The sequence below is a fragment of the Tachyglossus aculeatus genome, chromosome 15, assembly GCF_015852505.1.
Source record: "Tachyglossus aculeatus isolate mTacAcu1 chromosome 15, mTacAcu1.pri, whole genome shotgun sequence".
Classification (NCBI taxonomy): Eukaryota; Metazoa; Chordata; class Mammalia; order Monotremata; family Tachyglossidae; genus Tachyglossus; species Tachyglossus aculeatus.
The window spans coordinates 7,618,001-7,644,194 of NC_052080.1; the positions used below are offsets into that span (position 1 = coordinate 7,618,001).

Genomic DNA, 26,194 nt, shown 5'->3' on the forward strand with positions numbered 1-26,194 from the left:
GTGACAGACCACCACTCTCCCCATCTACAAAGCCTTATTTAAATCCCATCTCCTCCAAGAGGTCTCCCCCGACTGACACCGTGTCCTCTATTCCCTGTCCCATCGGTGCCAGCTATACATTTGGCTCTGTACCCTCTAAGCACTTGATAGTCACCCCACCCTCAGCCCCACAGCACTTGTGTACACATCCATAATTTATTTATTTGTGTGCATGTATTTCCCCCTCTATTGAACTCTTCCAAGCACTCAGTGTAGTGGTCTGCACACAGTAAATGCTCAATAAATACCTTTGATTAATGATTCAAATCCAAATAGGCCCTCTTTTCAAACCCTGTTTTCCTACTGTAGATAGAAGCAACAGGTTCTCTCTCTTCCCTGCCTCTTTGTGTCTTGGAGAGAGATTGGAGCTGGAATGGCCATCTTGCAGACTTGCTGTGATAATAATGATAATAATAAGTGTTATTTGTTAAGCGTGCGCAATGTGCCAAGAACTAGGGTAGATACAAGATAAGGAGGTCAGACCCAATCTCTGTCCCACATGGGGCTCACAGTCCTGGGTAGGACTGAGAACAGATATTGAATCCCCATTTTCTGGGTGAGGAAACTGAGGCCCAGATCATTTAAGTGACTTGCCCAAGATCACACAGCAGGCAAGTGGCGGAACCAGAATTAGAACCCAGGTCCTCTGATTCCCAAATCTGGGTTCTTTCGTCTAGGCCAAAGTGCTCCTCGTTGCCATGGGTTCATCCTAGGCAAGGCTTCGGGGGCAGTCGCGTGAAGAGGACAGACGGAGCCATAGGTGAGGTGGGGCAATGATCTCTCTGGGGAAGACAGACATTCCCGAAGTCATCTCCATGTCAACTGTTATTAACAAGGAACGACTTGTTCAAGTGTCGTTTTATCCATTCTTTTGCCTTGTGATTGGCTGTCTTCCTCTTCCTTCTCTTTACCCTGTTCCTTCCCTTTTTGAAATATTCAGGCCATGGCGGTGGGTGGGGAGGAGGGGGGAAGCGGGGCGCCGGTTTGGGGAAAGGGAGGCTGTGAGCTTGGACGGGGGGGTCCAGGGGAGGATGTATTTGTGTGGACGGCTAGTAGCATTCATTCCCGAGGGAATAATCTGCACCCTTGTTTAAACTGGCCGTTCTTCTAAGGGTGCGTTAAATCTGTAGCCAGAAACATAGGCAGCTCCGGGCACATCACTGGGCTGTTATTAACTCGTTTCCATGGCAACCTCAGTCCACAAGCCCGAGGACAAAAAATGTTTTTATTCTGCCTGTTGTGTACAAAAGGTTCTAGGGATGCTTTGGACCAAATGAATACTCCCAAGAGCTAGATGCATTGATGTGTTTTATTTTGTGTGTGTGTGTGGTTTAAATGTAACTGCCTCGGGAGTATTTGTACAAATCAAAAAACTGCTACTCTCTATACAGTGGTTGGTTGGCTTAATATTTTGTGTATTTTTAGCACAACAAAATTGTCTCATGTTTTTGGAGTTGTTAAGAATTAGTTTAACAGTGAACCGGCAGCCCAGGCACTGACCGTACAGCTTTCAGGAGGAAATTCTAGTTTAATTATCCAGTTCACGTTTGACGTTATTAACTCGGCTTTTGGTTTGGTGAAGCCTGGGGAGGTTCGTGGCTAAGAAAAGCACTGATCAAAGCTGGAACCTACCTGTGGACTTGTTCAGCTCTCAGTGGTTTTCACTGAGCGCTAGCACTGTGCAGCACACACTGTTCAGAGCACCTGGGAGAGAGAGCAAATAGACTCTAACGATCCTCCTTCCAGCCTGGGGCGGGCACGGCCAGGAGGGAGGGGCATCTGAGAGGCTGGACGACCCAGCTTCGGACCACTCGGAGGGAGAAATGCCATTTCCCCGTTGCCACGGAACTGAGCCCGAGGAGGCGGTCAACTGTCCAGCAGCCTTTTCCCATCAACTTTCCCTGCCCCAAGCTTAAACCAATCGTGGCTGTTGGCAGGCATTGAAAGGGGTTCTCTAGTTGTGCCGCCCCCGGCCGGGAGACCCCGCACGGTGGCCAGGGCTCCGGCGAGCCTTGACCCGGCCAGCTGTAAATAAGCTGCCCGCGGAGGCCGGGACTTGAAAGCGTTGGCTTGAGTTTCAAAATCCGGGAGGAGGAGCGGCTGCTGAGAGGGTGTGATATGTTTGAGTTATCCAGGAGAACTCCCGGATCCTTGGTCTTCCCTGCCGGTTGGCCGGCTAGGCCCACGGCATGGGGTGTCCTGTCTACCGTACAGAAGATCCAAATTGGGAAGTGACCTTTAGCTTTGCTCGGGGGAGAAATTAGTGTTCTTCAGTAGCATCTTTCTTCCAAACCCACTTTGCCTCCTGCTCGGGAGAGCGGCTTTGATGTTCGCTTTGAAGGGAACTGAACACCAGGACCCTCCGGGACCAAAGACTGTGTTGAAATGGCAACAGAACAAGTCGCTGGGCTGAGGACGATCACCCCTAAGGGGTGACTGACACTCAGCTGTTTCTGTCGGAGGAGTCCCGAAGGAACAGGACTTGTACTTGTGGCCGACTGATTTCACGGTACAGCAGAAGGAACCCAGAATCCGAAAGGTTCTCCAGCACTAAGGTTTCCCGGCTCTGCCTCCCGTGATCACCAAAGCATGGATTGCGGGGAGGAAGCGGGGAAGGAGTGCCGAGACTAGGAGCCAGGCTGGCCCTGAAGCCGGTCGGTTTGGCAGGAGTGGGGCGGCGAGGAAGAGGACGGCTGGCAGACCTAGAGAGGAAGGAAAGGGAAGAGGAGGAAGAGGGTCAAAGCTCCTCCAAAATTCGAAGCTTTTTACCCGTCTCTGTGTTAAGTGGGGGTAAAATGAGGGTAAAGTCAATCACTGGTGGTTATTGAGCACCTATTGTTTCTGGAGGACTGTACTAAGCACCTGGGAGAATACAATAAAGTTAGTGGACATGTTCTCTGCCGACAAGGAGCTTCTAGCCAAAGGGATGGGGAGAGGAGGCAAGATAGGGACAGAGCAGGGGGTGTGGGCGCTTCTACCCATCACTCTGTCCACCACCACCAGGCCCAAAGTAGCCCTTCAGGGACTGCAGAAGAGAGACCGGTTGTGCCGAAAACTCCCACCTGTTCAGGAGTGACGGTGGCAACCTCAGCGGAGCCTGAGGGTTTCTGTGCTCCGCTTCCCGCCCCTCAGCCAAAAGCAGGATCCTCAAGCCCGTTCTCACCCCCAACCCTCACCTATGGCCGTTGGCTTTGTCACCTGAACCAAGTTTAGGACTGTACCATCTTACATCTGGTTTTGAACCAGCTTCCAGGTTCAGGCTGTGTGCATTTCACAGACTGCTCTTCTCCAGGCTCATTCCGTATGCTAAACGTGCCGGTCATGGGGGCAAGCAGGATGGTCAGATGATAAGCCTGATGGGCAAATCTTGAGAAGGCCCCTGGGACTTCCTCCTTATTGTTACCTGGAACTTGCAAGGATCATTCACCGTGAGGCCAAAAGGATCTGCCTCTCTCTGGAGGTTCAGCTCCAATTCCTCCGATTGGCATTTCTAGGAGGGGAGATTTTACGGAATGGTGAATTTGGTCAGTTTGATGGGGCCAGGTCAGAGAAGTGGAGACACGAAGCACGTGTGCTCGTAGTGGATTTTCCATCCCGTGTATGAATCCCAGGCACCGGGGACACTGACCTGGCGTAATGCCCTTGCTCCCGAGTAATGAATTGGCATTGATCGCCCTTAAACGTCATAATGTAGTTAAGCTTGAGTTGCTGGAGAATCCATTTACTTAAAGGTCTGGAGACTCTAAACAGATGGTGGGGGCAGGGGCGGTCAGACCCACTGAAGAGTTGCCGTGCTTTATCCCATCATTCTCTTGGCATTTAACTCCTACAGGAAGGAAATGTCTATTTAATTGGGAAGTAACAATTTCTCCCCAAGCCCTTCTTAGATTGCGAGCCCTTTGGGGGCCAGGGACTGTGACCATCCTGACTGCAGTGCTTGGCACGCAGTAAATACTGTTGAATGAATGAAAACCCAAGGCCGGTTTCTGTCAGGGCCTTTCAGGAACTTTAAATCAGCCCCCGGCAGATTGAGCATCTCTAAAGGAGATTTACTTCAGATGTATGTTTGATTCTTGTGGGAGCTTTTCTCCCCAATTTGAGAAGGGTTTCATTTTAGTTGACTTATCAAGTTCTCATGGTGGGTTTTTTTATTTGTTTGTTTTGGGTTAGCTTTTCTCCCCAATTTGAGAAGGGTTTCATTTTAGTTGACTTATCAAGTTCTCATGGTGGGTTTTTTTATTTGTTTGTTTTGGGTTGGGGTTTTTTTTTTTTGGTATTTGTTAAGGGCTTACTATGTTCCAGGCACTAAATGAATTGCCGGAGTAGATAGTAGATAATCAAGTTGGACACAGTCCCTGTTCCACATAGGTCTCCCAGTCTTAATCCCCATTTTAGAGATGAGGTGACTGAGGAAGAGAAGTGACTTACCCAGAGCCATACAGCGGGCACGTGGTAGAGCTGGGATTAGAATGCAGGTCCTCTGGCTCCCAGGCCCGGGCTCTTTCCCCTAGGCCATGGTGCTTCTCATTTTTTCCTATCATGTTTTTAAAGCTGTTTTTCTTTCCCACCTTCAGTATTTTCCTCCACTTGTATGACTTGGGTCCCATGCCTCCAAACGAGTAAAGTATAAGTAAACCAGATCCAATAACTGTCAAATGAGAGCCTAATCATTAACTAGTTGAGGGAATTTTTGTAGCTAACCTGAATGTGAGTATCTGATTGTTAAAGACTGAGCCCATTTACCTTAAGGTTCAAAAATATTAGTTTTCTGAAATTATTATTACTTATTATTATTACTTATTATTAGTAGTAGTAATAGTATAATAACAATAATGGTATTTGTTAAGTGTTATGTGCCAAGCACTGTTCTAAGCACTGGGATAGATAACAAGGTTATCGGATTGTCCCACGTGGGGCTTACAGTCTTAATCCCCATTTTACGGATGAGGTAACTGAGGCTCAGAGAAGTGAAGTGACTTGCCCAAAGTCACACAGCTGACAAGTGGTGGAGCCGGAATTAGAAGCCACAACCCCTGACTCCCAAGCCTGTGCTTTGTCCACGAAACCAGGCTGCTTCTCATTACATTGCACGACAAGAAGTGAACAACAGCATTTGATTCTCCGTAAGGGCAAAGGCTCCGGGAAAGAGCGAAACAGGAGGAATTTGGGATTGGGAACTTCCTTGTGTTCCCACTTTTGGCGAACTCTGCTGCCTCATCACTGCCCATTTTGGATTGTGCCAGGGATCATCATCATCATCATCAATTGTATTTATTGAGCACTTACTATGTGCAGAGCACTGTACTAAGCGCTTGGGAAGTACAAATTGGCAACATATAGAGACAGTCCCTACCCAACAGTGGGCTCACAGTCTAAAAGGGGGAGACAGAGAACAAAACCAAACATACTAACAAAATAAAATAAATAGGATAGATATGTACAAGTAAAATAAATAAATAAATAGAGTAATAAATATGTACAACCATAAGGGATCTGAGCCTTCTACTCCTTCTGCCTTGGGCATAAGAGTTAGGGGGGTTAGGACCCTGAACTGGACAGCAAAGCGTGGCTCAGTGGAAAGAGCACGGGCTTGGGAGTCAGAGATCATGAGTTCAAATCTCGGCTCCGCCAACTGTCAGCTGTGTGACGTTGGGCCTCAGACTTCACTTCTCTGTGCCTCAGTGACCTCATCTGTAAAATGGGGATGAAGACTGTGAGTCGCATGTGGGACAACCTGATTACCTCGTATCCACCCCAGCGCTTAGAACAGTGCTTTGCACATAGTAAGCGCTTAACAAACGCCATCATTATTATTATTATTCAGTTGCCTTAGAGGTTTTCCACAGAAGTCGCTGCCAGTTGAAAAAAAGCAGAGACGGCAGTGTGGCTCATCATCATCAATCATCAATCGTATTTATTATCAATCGGACACTGAACTGGACAGTGAAGCGCGGCTCAGTGGAAAGAGCCCGGGCTTGGGAGTCAGAGGTCATGGGTTCTAATCCCGGCTCCGCCACCCGTCAGCTGTGTGACTTCGGGCAAGTCACTTCACTTCTCTGGGCCTCAGTTCCCTCATACGTAAAATGGGGATTAAGACCGTGAGCCCCACGTGGGACAACCTTGATTACCTTGTATCCCCCCAGCGCATTAGAGTAGTGCTTGGCACATTGTAAGCGCTTAACAAATACCACCATTCAACGTTAGAGAAGAAGAATGAATGTGCTCCCCCCCCCCCCCCCACCCAACACACACACACTCCCTAAGAATCACGTGCTGTTCTGTTCAATGACGGTGCCTTTGTTTTCTCTTTCCTCCGCTCAGGTTGCTTCGAATGCTGCATCAAGTGCCTGGGAGGAGTTCCGTATGCTTCGCTGGTGGCAACGATCCTCTGCTTCTCGGGGGTCGCGCTGTTCTGCGGCTGCGGACACGTGGCGCTCACCGGGACCGTGTCCATCCTGGAGCAGCACTTTTCCACCAACAGCAGTGACCACGCCTTGCTGAGCGAGGTGTAAGTGCCGGGCCAGCCCCTTCCCCCCGGCCCCGGCGGCTCAGCCCCTGTTGTCGGATGAGTTTCAGCTTTCTGTAGCGTGAGGAAAGAGGTTCACCAGGTTGGGAGAGAGGCAGGAGGAAACTGGGATGCGGATCACCCCCCCCCAGTGGAACTGAAACCATGGCATCTGTGTGACTTTGGGCAAATCACTTCACTGTCCCTCAGTTCCCTCATCTGTAAAATGGGGATGAAGACAGTGAGCCCCACGTGGGACAACCTGATTACCTTGTATCCTCCCCAGGGCTTAGAACAGTGCTTTGCACATAGTAAGCGCTTAATAAATGCCATCATCATCATCATCACCCCAGCGCTTAGAATAGTGCTTTGCACATAGTAAGCGCTTAACAAATGCCGTCATTATCGTTATTGCTCAGTTGCATTAGAGGTTTTCCGCAGTATGGCCTAATTGGTGAGAGCCCAGGCCCGGGAGTCACGAGGCCTGGGTTCTAATCCTGACCCTGCCACCACTTGCTTGAGGTGTGGCCTTGTGCAAGTCACTTTTAGCTTCTCTGTATCTGTTTCCTTATCTGTAAAATGGGGATCCCGTGGACTGTAACCCCCATGTGGGACTGGGACTGTGCCTGACCTGATTGCATTTTATCTACCCTAGCGCTTAGTACGGTGTTTTGGCACATAGTAAGTGCTTAACAGATTCCACAGTTATTCATTCATTCAATCGTATTTATTGAGCGCTTACTGTGTGCAGTGCACTGTACTAAGCACTTGGGAAGTACAAGTACATATAGAGACAATCCCTACCCAACAGCAGGCTCACAGTCTAGAAGGGGGAATTTACTAAGTGCTTACTCTGTGCAAAGCACTGTTCTAAGTTATTATAGCTGAGACCTTCAGGAGAGACCTATTCCCCTCCCCAAACCCCCTCCCTCCCCTCCCCTGCCATAATTGGGCCCAGGGGAGGGGTGAGGTGAGTTGGCTGGCTAACATAATCTTTTTTGGTCCCCATGACAAGAAACCATTGCTGGTTTATAAAGAATGTATTCTATCAAGTCAAAACGAAAACTAAGGGACGTGAGTTAGGGTAACTTCCACTAGTCAGAAAAGTATTTGAGGACTTCCACTTATCAAAAGTAATAATAATAATGATTATTATGCTATTTGTTAAGCACTTACTGGGTGCCAAGCACTGTACTATGCACTGGGTAAATACAAGATAATCAGGTTGGATGCAGTCGCTGTCCCACGAGGGGCTCATAATCTAGGGAGGAGAGAGTAGGATTTAATGGTAGAGAAGCAGTGTGGCCCAATGGATAGAGCATGGGCTTGGGAGTCAGAAGTACCTGGGTTCTAATATGGGCTCTGCCACTTTCCTGCTGTTGGACCTTGGCAAGCCACTTAACTTCTCCGTGCCTCAGTTACCTCATCTGCACAATGGGGATTAAGACTGGGAGCCCCTTGTGGGACAGGCGACCTGATTAGCTTCAATCTGTCAGCGCATAGTACAGTGTCTGGCACATAATGAGTGCTTAACAAGTACAAAAAAAAAAAATTCCCATTTTTACAGATAAAAGTTAACAGGCCAAAAGCCGGTTTTAAAGAATCCCAGTTTGGTCAAAGGTTCCACCTCCCAGAACCCGGCCAGAGTAACTGGGAGGAACCGCTGGTCTCCACAAGAAGCGTACGACCATTGCTGGTGAGATGATTTCGGCATACAAGTTTTTGCAAGACGGAGATGTCTTCTCATGACCCCTGTGACCCCTCCTTCCCTTTGTCGTTCTTTCCTTTCAGATTCTTTTCCCCTTGGAATCCTGGAGTTTCATTTGGTCCTTTAGGCCAGAGCCGCTAAGAAAGAAGTGCTTTCAATCAGCCGTATTTTGCATGCCTACTGTGTGCGGAGCATTATACTAAGTACTTGGGAGCTTACAGTAGAATTTGTAGACCCTTCTGGGGACATCCTCCGTTCCTCCGGGCCTTGCCCTTGAGGGGTTTATCTGTGGTTCAGGTTGTTGCTGTTGGCAGGTACCCAAGAAGCCAGTAATGTTTCTCTCCAACGATGCGGTCTAAAATCCAGGGAGCTCACGGGGCCTGTGGGCTTTGTTGCTCTGAGGTAGGTCTGGAGCCCACTCATTTACCGAGAAAATGGGTTTTGAGCACCCCAGACTCCATCCTGTGGACCAAGGTCCTTACCGTGGCCAGAGTGGAACAGATACCACAGCTGCTAACAGCCCTCACTGGGCCTTGCTCGCCTTCCCTTTTCAAATCTTCCGGACCCCAACCTTCCTTATCTTTAAAAACCTTCCGAAATGCTCCCCCTCCTCCGTGACATTCTCCCCAATCACCTTTTCTTCTTCCAGGTCCTCCCTTCTGTCATCTCGGCACTCTTAAGCTCACTATTTCTCCTTGCATCTTTGTACACATTGCTTTTCGACCACTTCTTCCTCCAATTTGTAATTACCATAGTGGCTGTTTCCCCAGCTTGATTGTAAGCTCCTTAATCAATTATGCAAAGGCATTCGCTGAGCGCTTACAGTGTGCAGACTGTTGTACTAAGTGCCTGGGAGAGTACAATAAAATAGAGTCGGCAGACACTATCCCTGCTCTGAAGGAGCCTGCGATGCACTGGGGGAGACGGACAATCTAAAAGTAGGGATCGTTTCTTCTAGCTAGCTCTGTTGTACTCTCCTGAGAACTTAGCACAGTGCACAAAGCAGTACTGAATAAATTGAATTTATTGATGGAAGAGAACTCTCAGGATCCCTTCTATTTCTCACTTGTTCTTTTCAAGGACAAGACTAGGAAGATGGCTTTTAAATAAATAATCTGACCTTAACTAGGAGTTTCTTTATTGCAAAGTGGATGCAAGTTTTCACTTCCTATTTTTTATTTTTTATTTTTTGCAGAATACAGCTGATGCAGTATGTTATCTATGGAATTGCATCCTTTTTCTTCTTGTATGGGATAATTCTGTTGGCGGAAGGCTTTTATACCACAAGTGCCGTGAAGGAACTGCATGGTGAGTTTAAGACGACCGCCTGCGGCCGCTGCATCAGTGGAATGGTGAGTCCAGTTCTGTCATGGGAACCATTTGCTCCACTTCACACTGCCTGGTCCCTGATAACAATAATAGTAATAATAATGACATTTATTTAATAATGACATTTATTAACTTGATGCCAATGCAAGTTTCGTCTAGCATCTCTCCTTCCTACAGTTGGCCAACAGCCATAATAATTATAATTGTGGCACTCTCCAAGCACTTAATTTCTGCAAAGCACTGTACTAGGAACTGGGGTAGATCCAAGATAATCAGGTTGGACACAGCCCCCGTCCCACATGGGGCTCACAGTCTAAGTTGGAGGGAGAACAAGTCTTGCATCCTCATTGTAATAATAATAAAAATAATGGCATTTATTAAGCGCTTACTATGGGCAAAGCACTGTTCTAAGCACTGGGGAGGTCACAAGGTGATCAGGTTGTCCCCCGGGGGGCTCACAGTCTTAATCCCCATTTTACAGATGAGGGAATTGAGGCCCGGAGAAGTGAAGTGACTTGCCCAAAGTCACACAGCTGACAGTTGGCGGAGCTGGGATTTGAACCCATGACCTCCGACTCCAAAGCCCGGGCTCTTTCCACTGAGCCACGCTGCTTCTCTATTATCTACTGATAACGGAGCCAGCCCCCTCCTCCCGCCCAATGTCGTTATAATGCCAAAGGACACTGCCATTGCAGCAAAATTCTTGTTCGCAAGCTATGAACAGGAGAGCCCTCCCCACCCCGACCCCTCAGTGGAATATGTTGCCGGAATACTTGCTCTTTAACGGAGCGATGAACCTGGAAGCGTTGAATTTACTGAGAACATCTCAGAGACAGAGGGCTTCCGGAGAGGCTGTCTCTGGAAGTGTGGGACGTGGTTGTGACTCGGAGTTAAACCCGCAAGTTCCCAGACCAAGATGAGATGAGGCTTTGCACTCTTGCGTCCTTGCCATCATCTCCAAAAAAATCACTTATTGAAGAGACACTAAGAATTAAAATTAAAAAAAAAAAAATCCAACAAACTAGGGAACATGACTCTTCTTCAGGCAGGTTATGGGGTAAACCCTGGACAAGTGAAAAGCAATGCAGGACATGTGGCTCATTGTAGGTTTCTTTCAAGAGATGAGCGATTATTTTGTGTGAAACGCGAGCAAACCAAAGTGTAGACTTCCTTAAATGGACCAGAGAGCGGTTTCAGGTTTCCGTCATCTAAACCCCCTCCCATAATCCAACTTTCTTAATTATGTAACAGCACGACTGTGCCATGTCTGAAAAGTTATAATCATAAGGCTTTTGCCCTCATTCCCATCTCTTGGAAAATGGCAGTACTGAAGTTACACTAAAAGAATTCATGGTCGTCGCCCACATGCTCTCTGGAGGCGTACATTTGGAATATAAATACAGCAATGTTTTTGAGGCAGCTTTTCAAAGCTCTCTGAAAAGTGGTAGTCAAGGCTGAAGGTTATGAAAAAATGTGAAGCAATATGATTCTGTTCTCTGTGAAATCGCCCCCGAGAAAGCGGGGGTGCACGGTGAGGAGGGTTTTTTTTCTTTTTGTCAGGGGCTGCTTGCTTGCAAAGCTGCTCTGAAATGTAAAGATGGAACAAGGCTAAAAGGAAATAAGTATTTTTATTGAATGTGAGGGAGGGGATTATTTTTACGTTTTCAAGCATCCAGCCATCTTTTAGAGTTTAGAATAATTACCACTAGTGAATATACCTTAGGTGTCTTATACTTTAGAAAATCAGTGTGGCCTTGTGGATAGAGCCCAGGCCTGGGAGTCGGAAAGACCTGGGGTTCTAATCCTGGCTCTGCCTCTTGTCTGCTGTGTGACCTTGGGCAACTCACTTCACCTCTCTGTGCTGCAGTTACCTCATCTGTAAAATGGGGATGAATAATACCATGAGCCCTTTGTCAGAAATGGACAGTGTCCAACCTGATTAAACTTTGGAGTCAGAGGTCAGGGGTTCAAATCCCAGCTCTGCCAATTGTCAGCTGTGTGCCTTTGGGCAGGTCACTTAACTTCTCTGTGCCTCAGGTACCTCATCTGTAAAATGGGGATTAAGACTGTGAGCCAATTTGTACTTCCCAAGCGCTTAGTACAGTGCTCTGCACATAGTAAGCGCTCAATAAATACGATTGGTGATGATGATGATGAGCCCCCTGTGGGACAATCTGATCACCTTGTAACCTCCTCAGCGCTTAGAACAGTGCTTTGCACATAGTAAGCGCTCAATAAATGCTATTATTATTATTATTATTATACTAGTATCTTCCCCAGTGCTTAGTACAGTGCCTGCCACATAGTAAGCAGTTAACAAATACCATTAAAAAAAAAAAAAAATTCACAAAAGCCCTTTAGAAGATTTTACTTTCCAAAAAAACTCACAAGATGAAATTCAAGAAATGGACAATCCCCCACAAGAAATGACCACTGGAATCTAGGTTTCAGATATACGGAGCAGGACTTGTACAGTGCAGTTCCTCAACGTGGATAGGGTTAATGAGAAGAAAACCTCTCTTTGACCCAGCTGGCACTACACAGGACAGGGATTTAACCCTTCTGGCTAGAAACTCAAGGGAAGAAGAGGTTTTCATTGCAGGGGCTCCTCTACTCACCCTCTTCCTTTAGCCGGTGTAAAACGGACTGCTGTGAACGGTAGGCCCCAGGGCCTCCCTCCATTTAGGGATGGTGTTTGAGATTTGAATGTGTCTTTTTCCCCCCCGCTCAGTTTGTTTTCCTCACCTATGTGCTCGGAGTGGCCTGGCTGGGCGTGTTTGGGTTCTCCGCTGTGCCCGTCTTCATGTTCTACAACATATGGTCATCTTGCGAAGTCATCAGATCCCTCCAGACAAACATGACGGCTCCCGGCGACCAGATCTGCGTGGACATCAGGCAGTACGGTGCGTACCGGATCGCGACGAGCCTCTTCCCTCACGTGGGCTCGAGGGCAGGCGGGTGGACGGGAGGCCTCGAGAAGCACCGTCGGGGGCCAGTGGCCCAGCTGATGGCCGGCAGGACGGCCGGCCGGGGCCTTGGCCGACCCAAGAGAAAAGTCAGTGCCGGGAGCAGGCCCATTTCCTACTCCTGGCTCTTCCTGGAGTCATTAAGAAACAAAAAACAGAGTACGGGCCTGCGAGTCGGAAGGTCCTCGGTTCTAATCCCAGCCCCGCCACTTGGCTGCTGTGTGACCTCGGGCAAGTCACTTGACTTCTCTGGGCCTCCGTTCCCCCATCTGTCAAACGGAGATGGAGACTGTGAGCCCCACATGGGACAGGGACTGTGTACAACCCGAGTTGCTTGTAGCCACCCCAGCGCTTAGTACAGTGCCTGGCACATACTAAGTGCTTAACAAATACCATAGTGATTATCATCATCATCATCAATCGTATTGAGCGCTACGTGCAGAGCACTGTACTAAGCGCTTGGGAAGGACAAATTGGCAACATATAGAGACAGTCCCTACCCAACAGTGGGCTCACAGTGTAAAAGGGGGAGACAGAGAACAAAACCAAACATACTAACAAAATAAAATAAATAGAATAGATATGTACAAGTAGAATAAATAAGAGTAATAAATATGTACAACCATATATACATATATACAGGTGCTGTGGGGAAGGGAAGGAGGTAAGATGGGGGGGATGGAGAGGGGGACGAGGGGGAGAGGAAGGAAGGGGCTCAGTCTGGGAAGGCCTCCTGGAGGAGGTGAGCTCTCAGCAGGGCCTTGAAGGGAGGAAGATGATAAATATTAGTGGAAGTAGTAAGTGCTGAGCATTCTTCTAGACTGTGAGCCCACTGTTGGGTAGGGACTGGCTCTATATGTTGCCAACTTGTACTTCCCAAGCGCTTAGTACAGTGCTCTGCACACAGTAAGCGCTCAATAAATACGATTGATTCTGCTGGTTCCTCAGAGCGCAATCAACTTTTCAAAGCTCCAGGGCCCCCTGACAGCATTCCCACTGCCTCCTTCAGGGACCAGGTCTCGGTGCTGGCCCGCCACGGCCATGGCTTTCAAAGTCAAGTGGATGAGCTTGCAAATTATTCTGAAAACATGCCCGGTCCCGTAAGCTTCTCCCGCTGATCGAGCTAATGACCAGTGTGGCTTAATTGGTGGGGACCTGTAGCCATAGGTGACAAAGAATCATGAACCAGCAGGACACAAACAGGAAAATCAATCCATCACAGGCAGTTGTTTTTCTTGCAGTGCTCCCCCAAACCATTATTGTGCTTCTGTTTCTTGTGGAGCCTGCTCCTCACCACTCTTCTTCCAAAGGCCCTCAAACCCTTCTCTCCAATGCAGATGAAAAGTGAAGCAGCCATGATTGTCCCAAATATAAAATTGGATTAATGTCAATTGGGGCTGGATTAAGCCCTCAGGGATCCCACGGGACAAAACCTGCCTCGTCTCAAGCCTTGGAGTGACCATCTGGGACCCTGCGCTCCCCGCCCCCCCCCCGCTGGGGCTGATTTTAGTACCTGGATATTTCCCCTCAGAAGGGAAGGCTGGGAAAGTTTCCAGGACTGGCAAATCTTGGTTCTGATTTGCACAGTGGCTTTAATGTCAATTTTTTTCAATGTCAGAAATATCGCTTTTGGCAGTCCTTTTTGGCTTTGGCTGACATTTGGAGACATCATTTTGAAAATGAATCTGTGGGGGTAGGGGGCGAGGAGGGAGTGTTGGGGGGAAGCAGCGATATTTCACACTGTTGCACAATCTTAAAATGTAACCAAGATGTGGCCTTCCTCCCCCTCCCTACCTTACAGAAATGTTTCAGCTCCTAGCATCCTCTCGGTAGTGGGTGGGTGGGGAGGTTTGGAGCACACTTTAAAAATAAAAGCCTGCGTAGGGTGTAAAAAACCTGTACCAAGAGAATGGTTATGGGAGATCAAGTTAATAAGCCCAGTTGCAGTCTGTCTTGGCTTTTTCAATACTGGGTAGAGGGTCTGCCCTAAAAGCGTCAAGATTGTAACCTTGTATTTGTCTAGGATTTTCTATGTATTTTAAGGCAAATGTTTGACCTGCAGTTTCTACTTCCAGATTATCTCTGTTTAAAGACTTTGCTTTTCAGGAGTAATTAAGAGATGTGGGAAAGGAATGTTATTGCAAATTCCTCGGCTCCAGTACGCAATCGATCGATCGCTTAGGGTAGAGGGCTAACCTTAGCGTAAACACTGTCCAGAAGGCAGTTGGACGAAGTCAAACTATGCCTCCAAAATGTGGCTTTCCTTGAAAGAAGGCATTATATATATTCAAAATGACAGGATCACTGTTGTTATTGTTCTATGGCTAGAGGAGGATATATATCTTTGCGGTTTGCTCTCTCCATCCCGTGGCTGGACTTTATTGTTGCAGGTATCATTCCTTGGAACGCTTCCCCAGGAAGGGCTTGTGGCTCAACTCTAGAGAGCATCTGCAACACTAATGAGGTACATCTGTCCTTTCCGACTGTGGGCTTCCGCGGGGGTGGGGCGGGGGCAAGAGAGGGAGAATGAGCCAGATAAAAGGAATAAGTGTTTGGAGAACTCCTCCCAGGAGCGGTTTGAGGCAGTTGAGTCTCATGTCCGAGCTCGCCAGAGAGAATGGACCTACTCCATCAATCAGTGGTATTTACTGAGAGCATATCATGTGCAGGGTACTGTACCAAGCACTTGGGAAAGTACAATATCATAGAGGTGGTAGATATGTTCCCCGCCCTTGAGCTTAAGAGTCTAGAGGGGGAGATATGTTGACGACGGGCCCCAGGACAGTGGCCAGTGGGTGCATCCCGTGGGAACGAGGAAACAGGAACTTGGAAGGAAAATAAACCTTCCCTTCCCTGCGGGCCTTTCCTCTGGCATGTCAAGGTCTGGATCACACGTGTATTTCCCTGTGCTGTTCTTTTCTAGTTCTACATGTCCTATCACCTGTTCATCGTGGCCTGCGCCGGAGCAGGGGCCACTGTCATTGCACTGGTGAGTAGCGGTCTCTGACTCCCCCACCACCAAGAAAAAACCCACCACATTTTCCTTTCAGCCTGATAGCATCTCATGGGGGGGGGAGAAAAAAAGTAAAGCTTCCACTTAGGAAGTTGTTTCGTGCTGTGGCTTGGAGTGTCAATCGACCACCTTGGCTCTGTGTGTGTGTGTGGTTGCCTGATGAGGACAATCTGGGAGGAAACAAGCTAACAGAGGCTTCAAGGGCCGTGGCCTTGGGATTTTTAGCTCTAAGCGGGCTCACTCAATTTTAGCTTTCCACGGCCAGTTAGGAGGGACTCGAGTTGGTTCACTTCTCGGCAGGGACTGGTGAATGGGGAGAAGGGTCGCCGCTGACTGAAATGAGCCAGGCCCAGGATTTCACCCTTGGGCCCTGCCTCCCTCGGAGGGTCCACGGAGACCGGCGTGCGACGCTGGGGGTCTTCTGGGAAGTTGGCTGTTGCTCCCGGCTGGGAGAAGCTCAGGCCGCGGAGGCGGAGAGGGGCCGGTTGCCGCGAAATGGGCTGTTTCTGGAAGATTAGGGAAAGAGAGAAAGACGGTAAATGCGCCACGTCGTTTTTCAAGGTGCTGCCGGACCAGACTTTCCTAAGCCAAAGTTGCGACACCCTCGTTATTAAACACTTGAGGCTCGGCTCAGTATTTTTATAGCCCCAGCCGAGGCCCCGCCGTGCGGGGCACTGTCGCTTTATTTATCAGAAGGGGCGGTGGTATCTGCTTTCAAATTGAAGACTGCGTAAGTACTTGGACCACCACAGATCCTGCTCCGTTATTTTACTCGGAAGGATTTGGGCTTTGGCCACACAGGGGGACGAAGGGGACGAGTAAATGAGATTGAAAGAAATGTCGAAGGCTTCGGCTGTCAGCCGCCTCTGATCTTACCGTCCTGTATTTTGTTCTCTTCCACCAGCTGATCTACATGATGGCTACTACATATAACTATGCCGTTTTGAAGTTTAAGAGTCGGGAAGATTGCTGCACTAAATTCTAAAACGCATTAGCCCAGTACAGGCTTTAGAGAGCTGCACTGTGTACTTTGAACTACCACTGACACCCTAGACTAAAGCAGAGTCTAGCTTTTTGGAGTCTCGTTAAAGTAATCTGTAAATAGCTTCAGTAAGCCTCCTGTAGCGTAGCAATCAAGTGACTTACTGTATATGAATTACCAGCGGTGAGATCTGGCTATCTTTTTGTGAGGATTCAGTTATTTACTAATACTAGATCAGCTGCCTTGGAAGATCAGAGTTTCTGCCTTTTAAACACCTGTTATTTCCTAAGGATAACCTGTAAACTAAGGACTGGAATTTTTGAATGTTTGGCATCATTCACTTTTTTTGCTTTGCTTGTTAACCGACGTCAAAGCCAGTGGGACACAATTGCTTAAAAATGGGACGGAAGAGAACGGCCTCAATCCCGAGATGCATTTCTCATCTTCTTGATATTTTTACAAATACGTTTTTAAAACCTTAAAACAATTTTACTGTTCCTTTGCAGACATTTCAATCTTAGGGTCCGTGACTAATAAAAAGCTTCCCAAATACTTGCCAAAAATATGCCTTGGAGCAAGGAATTAATACTTCTACTCTTTTGTGCAAAACAATCATTTTCCTTTTGGGACTCCCCACATTGGATTTAAGAATTGTTCTTTTTTTCTGGTGCGGTAGTAACTGATTTCTCAGTAGCCAGTTTCTCAAAATGTACCGATAACTTTGCCAGGAGGAGAAATTGTGCAGATAAGCCTGAAAAGCTAAAAGATGTTGAAAATCAAACCCAGGGAAGTAAGTGTTTGGATGGAGACTTTTTGAACGAAATCCGATGAAAAGGAATTGGAGGCAGAATTGTTCTTTCCTCCATCAACTGTACTACTCTGGGCTCCAGCATTTGCTCTCAGATGAGAGAATGGAAGTTACAAATGGAGTTACAAAAGTTGTCGTTTAAAATGTTAACCCAGAGACTGCATGCTTTGCTTATAGTTCTTAATTTTGGTTTTCACATTTCACTATTTAATTTTTTCATGTTAAATTGTAGCTTTTTTCATTACTTTCACAAAATAAACATCATTTACAACTTTAGGCTTTTGGGGGGGATTTGTCATCTGCCTGTGAGAAACGTTTCTGCACTACACCTATTTTAAAAGTCAGACACGAACTGATACATCCGCGACCTTCTGCACTGATTTAAATTAACCTACGAACTACCCTCCGCCAAAAAAAATTACAAAAATCCAGACCCTTTGGGGGAGGGACTTTTTTGCTAATTGTTCTGCCAGACACATTTTCTAAATTATTTTTGCCTACTAACTTTCCCTTCGGCTTTTTAACATTAAGGAAACTAAAAGAAAAGCATGCTTGAAATTGTAGGAACTGCTCTTCTGATTCTTAGCTGCAGGTGACTTATTAATATAGAATAACTTTCTGCCTTTTTTTGTTTTTAGACAGCTATTAATCCGACTAGCAGCTTGCTTTTCCTCTTGCCATGCTCACTCGCCATCATGCTCACCCTTCTCTTGCAGATCCACTTCCTCATGATACTGTCTTCTAACTGGGCTTACTTAAAGGATGCCAGCAAAATGCAGGCCTACCAGGAGATCAAAGCAAAAGAAGAACAGGAACTTCAGGATATCCAGACTCGGTCAAAAGAGCAACTCAATTCTTACACATAAATGTTGGCCAGAGCCATTCGCAACGAGAGAGTCTGTAGCTCTGACCGATCATCAAATGGCTGCTCTGCAGTACGGATGTCTGTTCACCAAACTAACCCGGGAGTAGAAAAGCTTCCCTCTCCGACTCCTAGGAAAATCTTCCCCGTGGGTAAATCTTTTATCCTTTAGACCAGATAACAGAGGGAAACCTTAGCCATTTTAAAAAGGCAACACTTTGTCCGGATGATCTTTTGTCCTTTGAGAGCGGGGGACTGACCACATTCGACTCGGACGGCCTCTGATCCCGTTGTGATGGAAGGCACTCCGGCGAAGCAGTGGTTGTGCGGTAGCTAGTCCCGCCTGCCCTTTAACAAAGGCTCCGAATACAAATCCACAAGCAAGGGGTCCGATTTATAACAGCTGATAGTAAGTGAGCTTCAGGGTGCCTGATGTCCCGACTGGCCCCAGCCTGGGCCAGGTGAATTCTCTGGACCGGTCAGAGGCAGCTCTAAGCTAATCCTATCGTGAGCCATTAATTCTACTGTACTTACTATTGGAATAAGCTGATTTCTGCCTTGCCTCATTGGCCAGCCCCGCAGAATCTATTTTATAAATCATCAGATGTAATGAAATGGTGCAAACGGTCATGGTCTTCTTTCTTGGGGGCGGGAAACAGTGTCAGCTTTGCCTTAACGTTTATTTCCTTTCAATGTCTCAGCATTTCTATGGCAGCCTATGGAAGACCATGACTCCACAGTATTTCATTCCTACGTTAAACCGTGTTACCTTGTTAAAATGCAATCCAATCCTCATTAAATGGTCTGGATAGAAAACTTGCAGTTTCCCCACAGATCACTAGCCCACAGACTTCCGGCCTCTTTAGAACATGATACTTAAATCGAAGCGGTATTGACTTTCACGTAGACGACTATTAGTTATTCCCTGAAATGTAAGATTTTTTTGACGAGAAGTTACTTCAGTGGAAGCCGTTTTCATCAAAAACTCACCTTCTGAATCATTGTTTTCCAGCAACCTTAAGTGATTATATCTATTTGGTATTAGTGATGGTAAACTTTGTGTTGTTCTTTAAAAAAAAAATGATCTAATTGTTGGGTACATCATCAGTGCTTTTGAAAAGATTCTACCTAATTTAAAGTTAGCCATGTATATCCATGTTAAGAGTTGAAGACTTGTGGTTTGACCGTTTCCTGGATATTCAGACGCGTACGTGTGGAAATGCATTCAAATGAAACGAAGCAAAAATGTACTTAGAAGCATACGTTTCAGGTATCGCATTCCATTTGAATTATTTTTTCTGATTAAATGCCTAAAATACCTAATTTGACTATTTTTAAGTAAGGGGAGGGGGAGGGGGAAAACAGGTGTAATGGAATAGCCTAGTGTTTGTTTTCCTGTTGCATGAAGGTGATTTAGATATTACATATTTTTTACAGCAGAGCAGGTGCTGTTACGTAGTCCAGTGTTCTCAGACCAGGGTTTGGGAGGCAGCGTCTTAAAGCCTAATTCTTTTCTAATTCTACGTAGCTATTTCTGGGAGTTTTCGAGTTTTGTTTTCGTCTTAATATTTTTTATGTAAAGAGCATTAAAAATTTTGCTATGTACAAATTTTTGTAACCTAACAGTGGATCTCAATCTTTTCTATCAGTGCCAAGGGCTTCCTGTAGTTATATTCAAGTGTTCCAATAAATATTTGTAGATAAGAGCCAACATTTTGTGTATGCTTACTTGAGAAATGTTTAGTGGCTAGAGCGCTGGTTTAGTGTTCACTTGGCTTCTGAGCACACAGAAGTAGAGCTTCTTTAGTTTTGCCTTTGGCTGGCTATTTTAAAGTAACAGTGCTGTAATCCATAGGAGGGTGTTTGGGAATTAGAGATGTTCCGTCTGAGCCATAATCCTCTGGCTTGTTTCCAGTTTGGAAGTGAACTATTTTTTTTTACTTTGTCACGCACAGCAGCCTAGGTCCCCCAAACCAGGCAAACGAAGAGCTAAATTGGCACCTGGGGTGCTTTATTCCAAGGCCTGCCACAGACTTGGTGAGTTATTTGAACTAAAGTACCTGCCTGAACACTTGCTTCGGTGTCTTCTTTAGGGCTACGCACTTCCCACTTTTAACTGGCGATCATTTGTAGCCACAGATGCCATGGCAACTTCACCCTCGGACCGTACCTTTTTACAATTTTTACTCTTACTTGGGAAACTTTTACTGATGATGGGGGGGCAAGGCTAAAGTACTTGTGAGGCCTTTTTTAAAAATCAGTCCATCAGTGGTATTTATTGAGCACCATATTATGCGCACAGCACTGTACTGAGCACTTGGGAGACTACAATGCAACAGAGTTGGCGGTCACATTCCCTGCCCACAAGCTTACTGTTTAGAGGGCTACTGCTAATTCCTCAGCCTCCAGAGCAAATTTTTAATCCATTTTTAAACATATTCCCATGTTTAGCCTGTAGTGCCCATTTCTAAAATTTAGTGTATGAGATACCGTAGATTTGTCCTTTTTTAAAAAACACCAGCTACCTTTCTAAAATAAGCATTACATTTATCAAGGAAGACTGATTTAAAAATACTAAATCAAATAACTGCCACTGCCATCTCAAATGACGGGCAGAGATAATATTACCAAATTGAGAGACGGTTAAAACAGGGAAGGCAAGACGATTTGTCTTCACCATCATGCAAGTCAAACTGGGGAAAAAAATCCCTTTTCCTAGTGTTCTGACATTGGGAGAAAGGATTAACTTGTCCTCTTGAAGTTCCATGTAAATATTTGGATTTCTTCATATCAAGATGATCGCAAGCAGCTTGGCTTAGTGGATGGAGCTCGGGCCTGGGATTTAGAAGGACCTGGGTTCTGATGCTGGCTCTGCTACATGTCTGCTGTGTGACCTTGGGCAAGTCACTTAACTTCTCTGGGCCGGTTACCTGACCCGTAAAATGGGGATTAAGAGCATGAGTCTCATGAGGCACAAGGACTGTGTCCAACATCATTAACCTGTACCTGTACTGGCGCTTAGAACACTGCTTGGCACACAGCGCTTAACAAGTACCATAATTATTATTATTACCTATTCGTATCTGGAAAGGGGTGCAATGAATTTAAAGTATGTACAAAAAATCCCTCCCACCCCCCTCGAAAAAACCCCCAAGGTAAATCCGAATCGGCATTTGAAATGGCCAGGAATTATTAAGCTCTCATGGCTTAATAATTAAATGTTTCACTATTACATTGCTGGGGATGGGGGGGCTTGGCCAAATTATGATATGAAGCATCCAACTTTTGGTGATACTGTTTAAAAAAAAAATGTCTCACACTTCTGCTTGCATTGCAGGATGAACTGGGGTCAGTGCCGGGTCTGAGCCAGTCCTTGGGACTTGCAATTAAGGGCAAACAAGGCAGATGCTACAGGGCAGGGTGGAGCACAGCAGATGGTTAGGGGAGCAGAGCAGGCAGCCCAGCGAATAAGTCTGGGTTAAGAAGGACACCGTTTATAGGACTGCTTACTTTTTTGCTAGATGAGGTAAAGGTACAAGGGGGATGGAAGTTCACGGATTTTAAAGTGAAAGCAAACAGTACCCCTATGAAGACTGAATAATATCATTGAAATTCCAGTTTGGGAGGCTGGAGTCGCTAGAGATTTTGTGCTAGCATTAGCTGTATTTACGGAAGGGAGGTCTCCTAATATTGAAGTTGCAAACCAATACATAAGTGACGCAGAAACTGAACGAAAACATCTTTATTAAGTAGTCTGACTTACTCGTGTCAATCGATAGGAAGTGGTTTTCAAGGCAGCAAGAGCCTGGGCAGGAACAAGTCCCTTCACCAGAAATCGTCGGGTTCTTCGTGAGAAAAGCCGGCAATGCTAGATTGAGGGAGATGGGGATTAAACCCAGGCAGGGGTTATTTCAGGAAAAGCAACTAATTAGTCCAGGGAATTAATTAAAATAAGTTTGCATTTTAGGGGGTGTTTTTCTTCTACACGACCTCCAGGCAATAGTAAAAAGAACCCCTAACACCGAAAACCCCCCACGCTTTATGAACATTTTTAAACATCAGGTACCTGAAACAGATGCTCTATTTGAAACCCGAAAGGAAAGCTTTTCACTTGATACTGGTATTTGTTAAATAAAATGCAATGCTTGTCTTGGGGCCTTACCTTTCATCATTTTCATTAGACAGCAAAGTCTCCATTATCGATGTTCCTTCCACTTCCTTTTTTGAGTTCTGGGGTGTGTGAGACACCTGCACCATGAAACATTTTGCAGTTGAGATTATTCAAATGTTACCAAACAGCAGATTGATTGTCACCATAACAAATTTAAATATTTGAAAAGTTTATCCCTTTGGAATGTGAAATGCATAGTATTTTTGGATTTCCATCAATCACAAGCACTTAAATGAAGCTCTTGTGACTGAAGAATAGGGCACGGAATGCTTCCAATAAGACTCTGCTCTTAATTATTTACTTGGTGAGTTCACTGAATAAGCCAGCAACTAAAGAGATCTTCACTAAAATTTATGCTGGAAAATAACTCCTTAGGGAAAGAACTGAGGAATAAGTAATGCCATCTTAAATATAAAAAAATTCAGACCCGTCAAACCTTGATCACAGGATCCCCTTGCTTCCTCCTCCCCATTGTTTTCTACCAGGCCACAGTGCAACTCTGTACCACTTGCAACTCTGCCAGCATATTCACTTACTCCTAAAAATCATCCTCACCTTCTCTGCTAAACCTTTTTCTCTGCTCTGCTGGATTATTTTCATGTATTTTTCCAAGGGATTTACTTCTGCTGGTTTCTCTTCCGTTTCAGTGATGTCGACTAACTCTTCCCCCTCTCTTTCCTTTTGCTCTTCGATTTGCAATGCTTTCTCATTTAACTTCTGTAAGACAGACAAGCCGAAAAACAGGATCGAGCACTGCCCCCGGCCATTCAGAACTGTCTGAAACCCTAAAAGCCGGAAATCAGGCCGAAGAGTAGCCCGTGTTAGGGCGGATTTTCCAAAGATGACTTGAGAAATAACTCAGTTGTAAGCTTTGGGATCAAGGAGAGATTCAGACAAGGTAAAACGGCTTGTGTAAAATGACTGATTTCTTGTTGCCTCCTTCCTATCTCTGGACTTGGGCTATGCATTTTTTGATCTCCACGGTGGGGGAGGTAATGCCAATCAAGGCTGAAACAAACTCCAGTAGTAAATACACGATGCAGGCAATGTTGATTTTAAACTGAGTGCAAATGGACTGGGGTGGCCCTCCCATCTAATTTCTGTGATTGCCAGGGACAGTACTAGCATGTACAAAGGCTGGAACCCCCCATCCCCCCGATGGAGGAGCCCGTCCCATGACCTGAGCGATTACAGCGTTAAGAGTTTATTAGCCACAAACCCAGCGAGATCGCGTAGTGATTTTTCTCTGGGCTCTGTACAAGGTGTGGCCTCAGCTATGTGTTCTTACGGATTCTTCTCTGTCTCCCACACTGGCTGACTTCACATCATTTATCTGCTGCCCTGGACCAGTGTGGCAAGACACAGAAGGCGAAGCAGCAAAAGGCCGGGGCTGCGCCACTGGCACCTCAGCTCCTTCCTGGAGACAGAACATTATGGCTAGCACCAGGGCAGAAGGGGCAAGTGACCCCAACCTGTGTCACTACTGAAATTACCATCTAAGAGGGAGTTCATTCTACTAGAATAAGGCATCAAGTACCATCTCTTGCTCCAGCTTTTCCAGTTCTCTTTGTTCCCTCTCAAAAGCTTCCTGCCTTTCTCGCTGCCTTCTTTCTTCTCTTTCTCTCCGTTCCATTTCCCACTTCGTTTCCTTCTCTTCATTCTGTTCTTCCAACTGGTCCTGATTGATCACTTCTTCATAAAAAGGAAAAAAAAAGAAAAAGATCAGTAGTCAGTTCCTGGAAAGTGAACTAATGATGTACGGCATCTCAAAAGCTCTCTCCAGAACTGCTGCCAGGTAGCTAATAGCTACATTTGAGTTCCATTTCTATGATTTTTCCTGCTCCCCTGTAGGAACAAAATTAGAGAATAAGGAGCAGAGGGGAGAAAAGGGAGCAACAAGGGTCTTGGATAATTGGTCCCCAACTAATAAGGATGATGACATGGCCAGAATTTAAATAAAAAATAATTATTACTATTGCGGTGCTGTCAGTAACGGTGTAAAAATCGATACTACTCAGGCCATAAAGTAGGTCTTAAAATAAAATTCTGCAGAATAAAGTAATGGCTGTCTCAAGAGATTCCAAATCATTTTCCATCCAGAATCAACATAAAACTATTGGTTTCCCCCCCACCGCCCCCAATACCTGGGTCTTGTTGGTGAACGAAGCGTTCAATTATGCTTCGCTGCACTGGGGTTGCTGCTGCGACATGGTTCCCACTGGCAGTATCTCCATCTGGATGGAACACATCCATTTCTAGTTGCTTTGGACTGTTCCCTTCGACTAGAAGAAGTGTGAACAATTGCTTCATTATTCCCTAATTATAACAGTGTGGGAATAGCTGGTCTTCATTAAACTGAAGCCAGCATATTCATTTAAGCAGCCTCTCTCTGCCCCCCAACCCAAAAATGCACATTCATAAAGACAACACTCCACTTCACTCATAATTACAAGGTTGGCTGCCTTTGAAAGCAATTTTTTTGCCCACATATTTCTCAAGATCTTCTCATCATTGAGAAATGAATTCTGTTCACAAACATCCAACATTTCAACCAAAAGACACATTTAAAACACATCTCAATCAACCCGCCGATGTAAGAAACCGCTAATTTATAGCAACGCAATGTTTAAATATGCTCCTCTACAGGGAGTAAGGAAAGTTTTAACATGTCAATTCCTTTTTCACACTTTCTGTATGTATTTTCTTTAGTAGGAGCAAAATAACCATGTCTAATTCCAGCCAGTATCTTCTTTCCCAGCGCTTCATATAGTACTCTGCACTTAATAAACACTGTTACACTAGGAAGTCCAACACTGGCAGTTTTACAGAAGACATTAGGAATAAGTGGGCCTAAAGTGACGCTGGTTAAACATTGACAAACTAATCAATACAATTTTGTCACTCATCAGACCAATCGACACAAGGAAGAAGTGGAGGAAAGATGTACAGACCACAGTCCCATATGCAGATGACAGCACCCCAAAAATCAGGGAGGCAGGTAGGCCATAAACGATCATTAATAGAGGTAAGGGAGGGCAGCAGCCAGAAGAGGCAATCTGGTTGTCAGAATCCATCCCTAGGATCTCACCCCCTTCTCGGAAGTTTACCACCTCCACCAATCACAGCTACTATGTTCAGGAGGATGTGACCTGGGGTCAAGAGGCCTGGTCTAAACTGCCCGAAATGTTTCAACTGTTAAGGTGATAAGTACGCTGTTTTACTTTTTTAAAACACTTAACTAGAGATTCTTTTTCTCTCTTGCCATCTCTATGCTTTCCTGATATTTCTCTTATCGTTGACGGATTGTGGTATGCTCTTTTTGTCCTCCCGTGGTCTTGCCTGGGTTGGAAAATTCAATTTATAAGTTGCAGAAGGCAAGTAAGTCTTTTCAGGGCTATGGCACCGGCAAAGAAGGAAAATGGAGATTTAAGAAGTCATTTTTGTAGATGAAGGAAATGAATCTGATCATATTTTAAAGCTGCAGAGTGAAAACAGTGGATGATCTCCTAAATCAGGTTTTTTTCTTCATAACTAACTGCTTGCTTAAACAAACTTAAAATCAATCTTATTGAGCATTTATTACATGCAGAGAACTGTACTAAGCACTTGAGAGAGTACAATACAGCTGAATTAGTAAACATGTTCCTGGGCCAAAACGAGCTTACAGTCTAGAGGGGGAGACAGACATTAATAAAAAGTTACGGTATGCCCAGCCCAGAACTTGGAAATGTCAAGTAGAAGCATATTTTACTGAACACTGAGAATCTTCCTTCTTTGCCTTAGCTACTTTCTACTTTGCCACCAGTTTTCT

General features: G+C 45.8%; 2 protein-coding genes across 9 annotated transcripts in view; one reads left to right on the forward strand and one right to left on the reverse strand.

Annotated features, from left to right (window-relative positions):
* GPM6B (glycoprotein M6B) overlaps positions 1 to 19,923 on the forward strand; it is a 102,860-nt gene extending 82,937 nt beyond the window's left edge. For 4 of the 6 annotated variants that reach the window (XM_038757313.1, XM_038757310.1, XM_038757309.1 and 1 more), the window contains 6 exons: positions 6,361 to 6,547; positions 9,448 to 9,604; positions 12,313 to 12,484; positions 14,938 to 15,011; positions 15,471 to 15,536; positions 18,067 to 19,923. In XM_038757313.1, the coding sequence (XP_038613241.1) occupies positions 6,361 to 6,547; positions 9,448 to 9,604; positions 12,313 to 12,484; positions 14,938 to 15,011; positions 15,471 to 15,536; positions 18,067 to 18,216 (806 nt within the window). In that variant the 3' untranslated portion in view covers positions 18,217 to 19,923. Of the gene's footprint in view, positions 1 to 6,360; positions 6,548 to 9,447; positions 9,605 to 12,312; positions 12,485 to 14,937; positions 15,012 to 15,470; positions 15,537 to 16,464; positions 17,627 to 18,066 lie in introns of those variants that run through there. The other 2 variants (XM_038757311.1, XM_038757314.1) reach the window with 1 other exon arrangement.
* Positions 19,924 to 21,939: 2,016 nt separating this feature from the next.
* OFD1 (OFD1 centriole and centriolar satellite protein) overlaps positions 21,940 to 26,194 on the reverse strand; it is a 35,957-nt gene continuing 31,702 nt past the window's right edge. For all 3 annotated transcript variants that reach the window (XM_038757308.1, XM_038757307.1, XM_038757306.1), the window contains 5 exons: positions 24,528 to 24,665; positions 23,921 to 24,075; positions 22,939 to 23,100; positions 22,375 to 22,460; positions 21,940 to 22,080 (listed from right to left, as the gene is read on the reverse strand). In XM_038757308.1, the coding sequence (XP_038613236.1) occupies positions 22,038 to 22,080; positions 22,375 to 22,460; positions 22,939 to 23,100; positions 23,921 to 24,075; positions 24,528 to 24,665 (584 nt within the window). In that variant the 3' untranslated portion in view covers positions 21,940 to 22,037. The remainder of the gene's footprint in view (positions 22,081 to 22,374; positions 22,461 to 22,938; positions 23,101 to 23,920; positions 24,076 to 24,527; positions 24,666 to 26,194) is intronic.